Genomic DNA, 13,054 nt, shown 5'->3' with positions numbered 1-13,054 from the left:
TTTGAAATATTCAGTTATTGTGTATAATTTATGTATCCAGCTTACAGTCCTTTTTAAATGTAAAACCCTTCAAAAAAAAATAAATTATAAAATATAAAAAGTAAATTACTTCCAAAAAATGTATTATAAATTATAAAAAAGTAAATTAATACAAAAAAATATATATAGCCAACACTAATATTTTATACAGAAATTTGGTTGAAATTACATTCTGAAGAACCCTAATCTGCTACTATTAAAGTGAATATTTATATTCATGTACTTTATATTTAGTCGCATTGGATCTGAATGAATAGGACAAAAAGCTCTCAGATTTAATCAGATCTTCATTTGTGTTCTGAAAATGAACGAAACAGGTTTTACGGGTTTGGAACGATATGAGGGTAGAAATTGCTGACATAATTTTTCATTTTTGGATTAACTAACCCTTTAAACACAATAAAGCACAACTGCAGTCCAGCTATTTCGATCTGAATGCAGTGTTGTTGTGCTGTGTCGAACTTGAACACTTAAACAACAGTAATATATAAAACAAACTATTAGTATTATAACTATTGTTATATAAAACTAAACCTATTATTATTATTATTATTAGGCTAAAACAAAGATCACGGGATACCAAACATAATTTATGGTCAAAATATAATGATTTGTGTTTTAAATTCCACGAAAGAAGAGCAAAAACATAAATAGCAGCTCATTTTATTATCACTACATGGTTGCATGAAGAATGAGTTCTGAACTTACCGCAAAATATGCGACAGTTTAAACATCCAGAGTTAAAAGGTTTAAAGCCAGGAATGGTGTCTCTTCTCTTCCTACTCTATTCATTTCGTTTCTACCGTGTGTTTCTACCTGGTAAAGGTGTGTATTTTTGTCACCACTAATATGAAAAACAAACTCACTCCCTCTAGTGACGCAAAGAGTCAACAGGACTGTAATCTGATACCTGTGTGTGTGTGTGTGTGTGTGTGTGCGTGCGTGCGTGCGTGTGAGAGAGAGAGAGAGAGAGAGAGAGAGAGAGAGAGAGAGAGAGAGAGAGAGAGAGAGTGTGTGTGTGTGTGTGGTTTAAATCCTCGGAATGGTGTCTCTGTCATCCTTTACTTTCACTTCTACTCAACTCCACTGTATGATAAATAAACTCCCTCTAGTGGTGGAGAGCGTCATCACAGTCTCAGGACAACATATCCTAAACCCTATTCGGACGGGATTAATTTTGCAAGGGTAGATGGAGTAATGTAATTTTACCACAGGACATCTGTAATATTAATGGCCAATTCGCACGGGATAAGATATCTCAGTAAAACTAGCAGAAGTGGGAGGAGTAACTCGATTTGCACATCGCCGTCACTCTCCTGTCGTGTCGTCATGTGTGTTGCTTCGAGATAGGTCTGACTGCAGAACCGCAGAACCATATGTCATAGCAGTGTGAGGACGACAGCGCCAGCCTAACAGTCTGATGATGCCGGAACCGCATACCATACATATCCACCTTACATATACCATACCTAAACCTACCCATCTCCACCCCCTGATCCCTAAACCCACCCCTAAACCTACCCATCTCCACCCCCTGATCCCTAAACCCACCCCTAAACCTACCCATCTCCACCCCCTGATCCCTAAACCCACCCCTAAACCTACCCATCTCCACCCCTTAGATGCTTTTACCCCGCCCACTTCCGGCATCAGACTGTTAGGCTGGCGCTGTCATCCTCACACTATGACATATGGTTCTGCGGTTCTGCAGTTGGTTAATATTGGCTGCTTCCTGATATCATGTGCGCAAACAACCTTTATTTAAATATATAAAACAGTTATGTCCGGTCGAACGATGTATTAATTAACTTTAGATTGGATTGTGTTGGTATTAAACACTTACCTAACGCTAAAAGATGTTTCGTGCCTCTAACAAGTGCTGTCGATCTTCTCTCTGATCTGAATGGTGTGTGTAAAACACTTGAGTTTTTCCACAGACTCGTCCCAGCGTCTAGAACGCAACTGAATGCCTTTTCAAGCGCCTCCATACTTGAAAAACTGCGGGAAAACTACTTTTAACCAGGAAATGACAAAATATTTACAGCGGGTCTATTCGAACGGGATTAGCATTACCTGAGGTAATTTTTCCGGACCTTTTAGGTAAAAGAGATGCACATTCGGACGGGACTAAAATCACAGAGAAGCTCTGGTAATTATTACTTTACCCCACCTCTCCATGTTAAACTAGTCCCGTCTGAATAGGGCTCTAGTCCCAGAGTGAAGACAGTCAGGAAAGTTTTACATTGTTCAGTGAGGTAAATTTTAGCTTTTTATAGTCCTTCACCACTCCATTACAGTGTGGTGTTTTGAAAATCTGACCTACGTCCTCAGGATGATCTCTTAAACTTTTTTAGGTGGCAGATTTTACTTCAACGGTAAAACAGAAACTGTGGACAAACAAAACTCCACACCTGACACCCACAAAAGATGACAATCTCCCAAATCCTTGTCCCCCTTGAGGAAAACAGCTTATAAATCAGAAAATGACAAAAGCAGAAAGTTTTCTGTGATGGGTAGACTAGATTTACATTTACATTTAGTCATTTAGCAGACGCCTTTATCCAAAGCGACTTACAAATTAGGACTAATTTAAGCGAGTCATCATAAAGAGGCAAAAAACAACAACAACACAAGAAGTGCTCAAAATACGAAGTTCAGGTATTATTCAGAGTAGCATACAGTAAGCCTGATAAGTGATGTTTCAAAGGGAAAAACATCTCTTTTTTTTTTTTTTTTTTTTTTTACGGTACAGAAAAAAAACAAAAAAACGTACCGGTTTTCTGTACCGGTACGGTACAGAAAATATAGTATAGAAATATAGAAAATACCGCATTGAATCATCATCATCATCATGTTTGCACCTGCAATTAATGTTGAAAAAATTATTATATTTCAAAAAAAAAAAAAAAAAATCTATGGTAAAGGCATTGATTCAATAATACAATGTGATGTTGGTTCAAAACCATTTTTACACTTTTACCTGTTAATGAAACCAATTCAGAAATAAGAATATAACAAAGTGTTTCATCCTAAGTTGGCAGTAACGTAAGTGTTGTAACGCAGACGTTCCAAGATTGATCAGAGGAATGCAGGCTAGAAATTAAATGAATAAACAGTAAACGTATAAAGTATTTGTTTTAAATAAAATAGAGAAAGTAATTTTTTGTCTCTGTGATGGTACCATGAGTCTCACTCACTCACCAACCACAGCCTTCAGGAATACATTGACCTTAATTCTCATAAAAGGCATCAGTCAAATGATAACATGTCTGGTGTCTTACCAGGGGTCAGAGGTCACTGTTGCATCACTGGATCCAGAGGGTCGACTCCTCATGGACTGATCACTCTTAATAGGCTCACAGCTTGATCCAGGAGATGAAGAACTCATTTGAGAAGCAGTTTCCTCATCTTCTCTGGTGACTCAATTTGATATCTTACTCTCCTTTCTCAAAAAAAAGTGTTGTACTTGATTGCCCTTTTACATAGAAACAAAGTTTTAAAAAAGATAGTTCAAAAATTAAATAGAGAGACAGGCATACAATTATGTTGTTCCATAAGAGTGAGTCAAAAAAGTTTTCAATTTTGCGTTTCACGAGTTCACACTTACATCATATTAAACTGATTAAAGATTATGCGTATTTGGCGTGCTGTCCGGGGGAGGAATTCGGCCCGAACCCAAATCTGCTTCTAGTCACAATGTATACTGTATGCGTGTGACTGTTTTATTTACATTATTTATGACCTCTGTAATATCGTCCATCTCAGACATCTTGAGTTACTTGTGTACAGGAATTTCTGTTATATTCATGTACATTTCATGTTCTTTCTATTTACCTATTTTATTTATTCATATAAAAAAAAAAAAATTGATACATAATGAAATAATTAATGCTAATATTTATTTATATTGTTATTATTAGTATTCATGCATGTAGCCTTCACATATTTTTCAAATCTATTCATCTGCATTTACACTGCAAGACTAAATGCAAATACAAGACACTTCTGATTGGCCATTGCGTCGCTCAACGCTGCAAAAACACATTGTATAAATGCATCACTGCTTTTGCTCTGCACTGAACGCATCACACCTGCATTACTGGTAAAAGCGTTCGTTATTTATGTAACAACCATTGCGTGCCTCGTTTCTTTGTGCAACAGAAACAACAATCATATGATCACTGATGTTGTGTCTGATTACACTAGAAAATAACTTCTGTTCATTAGTGTCCTGGTAGAGAAATATCTTGATCTTTTTTCACCCAGGATCTACACATATCAGGATATAAACCAGCATTTGTTTTTAATAAAGGTATAGGCTATTGACCTGAGTAAATCTAAATGCATATCAAAATTCAAGTAAACACTTTAATCGCTGATGTTTTTGAAAGAGCTATTGAGCTATTTTGGGATTGAAGTTTCATGTAATGAAGATAAAATACAAATAGCATTTCTTTTGGATAACTACGTGGTTATATAAATAATTTCTGAACTTACCATGAAATAAGTGGCTGTTTAATTATCAAATGTTGACCGGTTTAAAGCCTAAAAATTGCGTCTCTTCTTTTCTTCCTCAGTCAGTTGTGATTCTAGTTACCTGGAAACTAGACCCATAAACTCCACCCATATGAAAAACAAGTGCGCTCTCTCTAGTGGCCCAGACGGTCATCACATTCCCAGTGAGCCTCGGGGCTGGTGTGATTTAAAGCTGGGGTTTTATTTATTTATTTATTTTATTAATAAAAATTAAACACAATATGGAAACTAGACATACATGTTATGTGGTCACCACTCCATTTGATCAACATTAGAAATGTTCATGTGAAAAATGATTACATGGAGCAGAGAAAAACCTGTTTTACCAATGTAAATGTGTTCAAAATTTAGGTAAACGGGAAATAACTGGTGTGCTTGGCACCATATTCTGTGATTCAAGTCAAACAAACAAGCCTATATATTAAACAACAGGGGCCTCATGTATCAATCTTGCGTACGCACAAAAACTTTGCGTACGCCAGCTTTCACGCTCACGGTCGTATGTACTAACAGTGAAATTAACGCGAGAATGTGCGTTCATCCACGCCAATTTCATGTCTGGCGTACGTACATTTCTCATTGTTTTTGTCCGTTGGCGACTCTTACAGGCAATGAAGTGAAGTTACAAACATTACACAACGAATTTTCGTTCTACAAGTCTATCGCACCACCACCTGTGGGAAGCATTGCTATTAATTTGCAATTTATAAAATAATTGACATAATATTGTCACACGAGCATTATGGGAATATTCTATCAATTATGCAATTAAGTAAGAACATATAAAAGCATATGCAAACTGATACAACCCTTAGTCTATGGCAATGACAGCTTTGGTTTAATGTCCACCTTTATATCAGACCATTTCTTTTTATGGTCATTTAGGGTAGACGGTGTACAGTTGAGACACCTTAAATAACTTGTGTTCGCAGCAAGCACAAGTTGTGATTTTTGCTGTGCGAGCGTATTAGAGTCCTCTTTGATCGTGGGAAATTTGAACAACGGACGCATCTCCGATCCGAAGATATCGGGGAAAGTTTTTTTTTTTCCTAAGATATGATGTTCACTTCACCATGCACTCTCCACAATGAATAGCTTTTTATCCCTATATGACTGTTAAACATAACTGGTATCACCACAAACGTTATTCTGTGCCCTAAAAACGGACATATTTCATGGTACTGTGTCATGCAAGGTAATTGCAAAATCTAGAGAAATGTGCGAGGTGGCCAGCGGGGGATTGTTGAGACACATATCTACTGTACCCCCGATAGAGTTCTATTAGGAAACACACTGTTTAGTTGTTCAGTGTGATGATAACAGGTTAAACGTCGTAATTAGCCAGCATAGGACGCAAATTAAAATAAAATTAGATATTTGTGATATTTAAACTGTGTATTATTAAGAAATATTGTTAATATCTTGTTCCTGCTTTATACATTTTAACCAGTGCTAATTTAAATAAAATGAATGAATATAAATGGATGAATAAAAAAAATGTTGCCCAATTGTTATTTTCTTTATTTGTCTTTATTTTTTATTATTTACAATGAATGGTTAGTTACCTTTACATCATTAAAAATGGGTGTCTCAACTGTACCATGCACTGTCTCAACTGTACCACATATTGGTACAGTTGAGACAAAGTTGAGACAAAAAGCACCTTATTTTTATGATCTAATTGTGGAAAATATAAACTACTTGTAGGAATTATTGATTGATAATATCTTAGTCTACAAGCTAATGAAATGTCATGTGGCATGTCATGTGGAAATTCACTTCTTTTCAGTGTCTATTTTTGTGTGGAAAATCAAAACGCAAAAAGTGTCTCAACTGTACTACTCTACAGTGCGACTTTCAGATCCCACCGGCATCAGCCAAACTCTCCCACTCATATTTTTTCCTTTTGTTATTAATTCCGGAGGACAAAGTTCCAAATAAATTTTTTTTTTTTTCGTTTCTACCTCCGATAGTAGCACCTCCTCCAATTCACTTTCTGTAAAGTTTCGTTTCTTGCCGCCATTTTATTACTGTTTTCTTTTGCCAAAGTGGACTCATTACCATATTTAAATTAATTTAATTAAGGGAGGAGACTGGGTGGGGCGTTGTGCTCGTGCATGTGCGCTCAATTTTACGTTAACTGGGATGTACAAAGAGAATATGCGTGGGATCCTTCGTACGCAGAGATTCATACATCTGGTTTTTTTTGTGCGTACGCACATTTACAGCTTTGTCCGTACGCAATGTTTTAGTATGAATTCAACGCAAGTCTTTGTACATGAGGCCCCAGGTCTTGATCCATTCAGGACATGAGAGAGGAACCAATGAAGATGAAGAATGAAAACAGACTGAGAATCAGAAAGACATGAAATAGAGGAGAGCAGAGAGTGTGTGAGTGTGTGACGTCTGCTTTCACACTGAATCTCTCAGTCCTCAATCTGAGATTTATTGAAGAAAACCAGCAAGCCATTGTCAAAGACAAAATACCAATGTAAATCAACAACTAATGACCAAAAGCATAAAGAGATGAAAGCTTGGACTACACAACAAAAGAGAATCAAATATCATGAACTGCTCTGAACTGTACTTTTAAGACTTTGCATAACTGGCCAAACAAGATATTTCGACACACAATCCAGGATACTGAGCACTGCTGGGAATAATAATGAGTCACGAGCAGTTCAGTTCTGGTGTGGAGATATGATACATCACAAAGATATGCAGCACCAGCTTTCAACATCATGACTGTTATATCTGCTGAGGAGCAATGGGAAGAACTGTGGGATATTGTGAGATGGATAAAGGATCAATCCTAATCTCAAAGTTTAGAAGTAATTTGGTTTGAAATCAGTGATCAACTACTGTGGAAAATGTCTATATTAATATTAATAATAATAATAATAATAAGAGACGGTTCAACAGAAACTACCACAGATGTTTACACTGTCCCCAGCATTTAGACACATTCACAACAAGAACAATATTTATGAGTATAACTATAACAATTATTATATTGTTGGCCAAACCAACAGGCGATGGAACTTGAAACCATAGTTTGCTAAAAATGTTTTTGGGGAACGCACAACAGAGCGGTTGGATTAGGACCGGATACACTCAGTATTTAATAGTGGCGGTTACGAGGCTTCATTCATCACAGATGTGTGTCGTCACACACCACCAGCCCTGATCGTCTTCGTGCCTCCTCTCTCTCACACACACTCCTGTTGGGAGCCTGGTGAAGTACAGCGATTAAAGGGACATGGTGATGCAAGAATAAAATAAATGTGCATATAAAATTAGACTAAAATCAAGATGCAAGTAGTGAGTAAGTGTAAATATTAGCAATGATGACACCGGTCTTTTTCAGGTTACGCCACATTAATGCAGCACAGACTTTCTCCAAGATTTAGTTAGACAATTAAGACAGTCCATAACCTTTTGTTTGCTAATGTCTGGGGCATCGCAACAGACCATTATGTCAGTAAATGGACAGCTTGTTAAATGCTTTCCTTTTCATGCACTTTGTCATCGATATTCCATGACAGAATCACCAATATCGCCATAATGACACAAAAACAGATGATGATCAAGACTCGATGTCTCTCCTTGAAGGAAAGCTTTGGTTCAACCGGTTCAAATGGTCCAAATGGTTCAAATGGTTCAAACGGTTCAAACGGTTCAATGGTCAGAGTAACTTTAGCTGGGACGACACGCAGTGGGACAGAAGGCTCTTCTGGGATCACAAATGGAAAGAGATCCTTCCCAGCAGGCACTCCAATGTTGGCAAAAAGGTAATCATTAGAAGTGTCATAAAAACTCACATTCCTCCACCATCCTCCCTTCATGTCATAACAATCCTCTAGCCTCACTCGCACTACTTGGGGATTCGTCACCAGCTTGAAGATTAGTGTTGTGTTCAGGAAATGGTACAAGTATCCATCCCGTCTGAGACCCCAGAAGCCGTTTTCAGGGGTCAGAGGTTGTGTAGGAGGTTTTCCCTCCGATCCAAAACACACTCCTAGTGTCCAGTGGCGATTGTTTCCCACCTCGATTTCCCATGTGTGAACGCCATCACCATATCCCACACTTCCCAACACCATCCGGTTCCTGTGCAGACGAAGAGCTTTGTGCTTGTCCTGCCGATGGAAACATGATGAGGTCACAGAGGTCAGATCATCGGACACAGAGACGTCTGGTGGAGCAGCGTTTGGGTTCAGGATCACGGGATCTGGAGAGATTAGAAGAAGAGATCATCTGTCAGTCAATTTAAGGAAACACACTACAGGCAAATCTATCGTTTTTATTGCACTTGTCAATTTGGGGATGTTTGGGAGATTTTGTGGGAGTTTTGCTTCCATAACATTCCATAACATTCCAACATTTCATAGCTGTTTTGTCTTCTTTCAGACTATTGAGGGAATAAACCTTCAAAAATGCACATATTCATAACACTTTATCTACAGGTTCTGTCTGTGATAATAGACAGCATGGCTCATCAACAGGGTATGAATGTGTCAAATCCCTCTGAATCTGAGGCATGACCTGCAGTAAACCAATCCGGACCAAGTTACATTCAGATAGTAGGGGTGCTTTCACACTAACACTTTTACTCACACTAACACTTATTCATACAAATAGGCCTATAAATCCCCTCTGTAAAAACCTTTAACTTTAGTATGTCAAGAAAACAAACATGAATTTTGAATCTGCTTCATCCAATGTCCAGTTTTCTATTCTGGAAATGTATACAAACTAGTGTGTATTTAATTAAATGAAACTGCCTCATTTACAAAATTGTTTTGTATTACAAGTCTGAAATGTTATATTTGTCTAATGTACAGTGATTAATCATTTGAGAAAGTATGGTGATATCTATTAGTTATTTTTCTAGAAGTCTAGCACTCACAGTAAGGGCAGACGTCCTTCATCTTCTCCCACACTTGGTACTTCAAGTTGCCCAGATGTTTAGGAACATCAACAAGAGCTTCTGAACTCAGTTCTGCATCTGGAAGCGTGTATTTAGCTCTACACACACACACACACACACACACACACACACACACACACACACACACACACACACACACACACACACACACACAGCTCTCAGAGTAACGACTAGACTCAACTAAACTCTATTATATTTGTTTTACTTAGAAACCAATAAATACCTGCTCATTAGGCTGTTATAATTCTGTGAAAATGCACAGCTAGATTAGTGACTGTAATAAAATAACAAAACGTGTGAGTGTGTGAAGTTTATCCCCTCCCCCACCTGAAGGAAAGTGATGTCATCATCCTTCATTCCCTCCTCCACCTCTCGGAGTCTGTCTGAGAGTGAATGTATTCTCCCCTTCCTTCTCTTCTCCAGCTTTCCTCTCTTTTGTTTCTCTTCTTCATTTAGAGCTGCTATCCTGCTCTCCTCCTCCTTTTTCAGGAACCGGTGGATTTTCTTAAACTCCTCCCTGATTCTTCTCTCTGTCTGCTGGACTTGAGACTGGGGGGTTTAAGTGTTCATTTTTAATGTAATATTTGAATGTTCTCGTTTGATAACTTGACCACCACCCTCCTGAAACTACATTAGAAGTTGTACGTGTCTGTGTGCTAAAAGGGATTTCCACATCTAGATTTAAACTTCATTTGCGATTATGTAAATGAATGTCTAATGCTAGACTGTGTATCATCTGAATTGGCAGATGCTCTTGTTTAATTTGTTATATAACATCTGCACAAGCTTCAGGTCTATACGTAAACAAACGGAAATGACTTTAATGTGGACTTCCGCACCGAATGGGACAGTCTATAGACCTCCATTTGACACAACATTAATACACAAATCATTTTAGACTTATTTTATGTATTTGTTCTATATTTGTTGACAAACCAGGTTTACAAAGTCTTAAAAGTACAGTTCAGAGCATTTAATATGAAATATGAAACTACATAAAAAATAATAAAAGTTTGGATTACAACTCTCCCCAGTTTTTTTTTTTTTTCTACTGGAACCAGTTTAGTCCTCTACTGGAATCTGGCTAGTTTACTAACAACAGAATGTCAATGGAATTCGTCACCTGATTGTAATCCGAGGTCTTTGCATCTTGTGCTGCACCATTTTGCAATGACCACAAGCTCTTCTCGGCTGGACGAAGAGCTGCTTTCAGCTTCTCCTTTAAAGACAAAACAAAGAATTAGCATGCAGCATTCATTTAAAGAAAACCTTATTTCCTACATCTGTGTCTGTGATAGACACCCAGTGGAGCCTCATCAACAGGGTGTGAATGTGTCAAATCCCTCTGAATCCTGCAGTAAACCAATCCAGAGCGAGTTACATTCAGATAGCAGGAGTGCTTTCACACTAACACTTTTAGCACAGTGTCATTCATACAAACAGGCCTACAAAGCAAACGCCATCATGGTGACACACATGACTCTAAAATATGACACTCACAACATCGCATTTTCATTCATAACAATGTTACCAGCCATGCTGATTTTTACTCGCATTTGTGTTAGTGTTAATTTTAGGACCAGTATATTATATACACAAACTCTCTCTCTCTCTCTCTCTCTCTCTCTCTCTCTCTCTCTCTCACACACACACACACACACACACACACACACACACACACACAGTCTCTCTCATACACACTATCTCTCTCTCTCTCACACACACACACACACACACACACACACACACACACACACACACACACTCTCTCTCTCTCTCTCTCTCTCTCTCTCTCTCTCTCTCTCTCACACACACACACACACACACACACAGTCTCTCTCTCTCTCTCTCTCTCTCTCTCTCTCTCTCTCTCTCTCTCACACACACACACACAGTCTCTCTCTCTCTCTCTCTCTCACACACACACACACACACACACACACACACACACACACACACACACACACACACAGTCTCTCTCTCTCTCTCTCACACACACACACACACACACACACACACACACACACACACACTCTCTCTCTCTCTCTCTCTCTCTCTCTCTCTCTCTCACACACACATATAATTTGTTATTCCAAAAAGAAAAAGAATGATCGTTTAATAACGCCATGGCATGCTAATGAAATGCTTATTTCACATTCAGCGTTCACTCACCTTTCGTTGTCGTACAGCCTGTTGTAGCGGATGTATTTTGTGCCATCCGTGCTCAAGTTTCTTACACTCTGAACATAAAACCTGTTCGTCCGTTTGACAGAACAGCTCAATTTTCTCTCCGTGTATCTGACAAACATGTTCTCTTTCCCTCTCCTTCCTCGTGTTGTTCTCTCTCAGGTAAGACTCACAGGTGTTCCTCAGGCTCAGATTGGACACCGGTTGCTGAGGTGAAAGCTGTCGACAGACGGGACAGTTTCTGGATCTGCTCGAGGTCCAGTGATCATTAATGCACTGACGACAGAAACTGTGACCACAGCTCAATAACACAGGGTCAGTGAAGAGCTCAGTGCACACGGGACACGACAGCTCTTCCTCCAGAGACATTTAAAAAGAGAAAAATACCACGCGTAGAGGAAAAGCAATAACATAAACCGAGATTTCCCGCAGAGCAACTGACTGACCAGCGAAAAAGCTGAGAGACTAAACAAACAAAACACTCCCTGATTTAATGACATGTCAAACTTTCATTGGTAGAAAAGTTTGAGAAGTATCACGGGTTCAAAAAAGTTATTTTGAACACAAGAGGGGGCGCTGAGCTCACGATCCCCTCAGAAACAGATTCAAGTCCCATTACCAGAAGTATTAGTAACATTTTATAAATTACACATGAATACAAAATTATGCACAATACTCATCAAAAAAAAAAAAAAAAAAATTATGTAAGAATTAGGTTTAGGGGTGAGGCTAGTAAATATTTTTATTAGTAAACGTCTACATAGAGCCATGATACACCTATTTTGAAACTGTGGAAAAACATTTCATTTTACTTTTTTTTTTTTTACATATAATTATATTTTTCATTTGATATATTTAATTACTGTAATCTGGTAACTGATGCTTTGGCCAGGGTCTTTTGTGCAGTGTGAATTGGCCTTAAATGCATGTATCTTAAAAGATTTCATCAATATTTAGATAGCATGTAGATGAACTAAGCCTTAAAACCAATGAGTAAGGGTTTCACAAACAAGACACTAATAAGAAAAACAGGAGCCAAACACATTATTCTGATAACAGTCTAATAAACTCTTAAAGATCAGGGCCCGTATTCATAAAGATTCTAAGAATCCTCTAAGAAAACTCTTAATTTAGCTTAAAAACTTTTACGTAGGAGTCTTAGCTTAAAAGCGATTCGGGACCGATCTGAGAGCAACTCTGAGTAAGGAAAAGACAAAAACTTTCATCTTAGTAAGGAGGCGGGGTTGACCCCGTTGCTATGTATGACACAATCTTTTGAAGACTGTGATTGGTTGGTTGTCCAAGAAGAAGAAAAAAAAAAAGTGATTTTAAGTATAGGGTCTA

At 38.0% G+C, this 13,054-nt stretch overlaps 1 protein-coding gene and 1 pseudogene across 2 annotated transcripts in view; both read right to left on the bottom strand.

The window, feature by feature from the left end:
- Positions 1–4,766, bottom strand: part of LOC309493648 (NACHT, LRR and PYD domains-containing protein 3-like) — a 44,145-nt pseudogene extending 39,379 nt beyond the window's left edge. The window contains exons 1-2 of the transcript XR_014211773.1: positions 4,537–4,766; positions 3,321–3,514 (exon numbers count right to left, since the gene is read on the bottom strand). The product of XR_014211773.1 is annotated as an NACHT, LRR and PYD domains-containing protein 3-like (transcript). The remainder of the gene's footprint in view (positions 1–3,320; positions 3,515–4,536) is intronic.
- Positions 4,767–6,992: 2,226 nt separating this feature from the next.
- LOC309493718 (E3 ubiquitin-protein ligase TRIM35-like) lies at positions 6,993–12,199 on the bottom strand. The gene is made up of 6 exons (XM_082162930.1): positions 11,696–12,199; positions 10,647–10,742; positions 9,851–10,072; positions 9,747–9,769; positions 9,482–9,600; positions 6,993–8,803 (listed from the first exon to the last, which is right to left on the bottom strand). The coding sequence occupies exons 1-6, from the start codon at positions 12,077–12,079 to the stop codon at positions 8,073–8,075; spliced, it is 1,575 nt and encodes a 524-aa protein (XP_082019056.1). The 5' UTR covers positions 12,080–12,199; the 3' UTR covers positions 6,993–8,072.
- Between the last annotated feature and the right edge of the window lie 855 nt (positions 12,200–13,054).

Source organism: Leuciscus leuciscus, assembly GCF_965113295.1.
Source record: "Leuciscus leuciscus genome assembly, chromosome: 3".
Taxonomy (NCBI): Eukaryota; Metazoa; Chordata; class Actinopteri; order Cypriniformes; family Leuciscidae; genus Leuciscus; species Leuciscus leuciscus.
This window is presented reverse-complemented; position numbering and strand designations above follow the sequence as displayed.

Coding starts and splice junctions, on each gene's coding strand:
- LOC309493718 (XM_082162930.1), bottom strand. CDS start 12,079: ATGTCTCTGGAGGAAGAGCTGTCGTGTCCCGTGTGCACTGAGCTCTTC. Junction 9,770..9,850: donor ATGACATCACTTTCCTTCAG/GTGGGGGAGGGG, acceptor GCATTTTCACAG/AATTATAACAGCCTAATGAG. Junction 8,804..9,481: donor GAAGGACGTCTGCCCTTACT/GTGAGTGCTAGA, acceptor TAATCTCTCCAG/ATCCCGTGATCCTGAACCCA.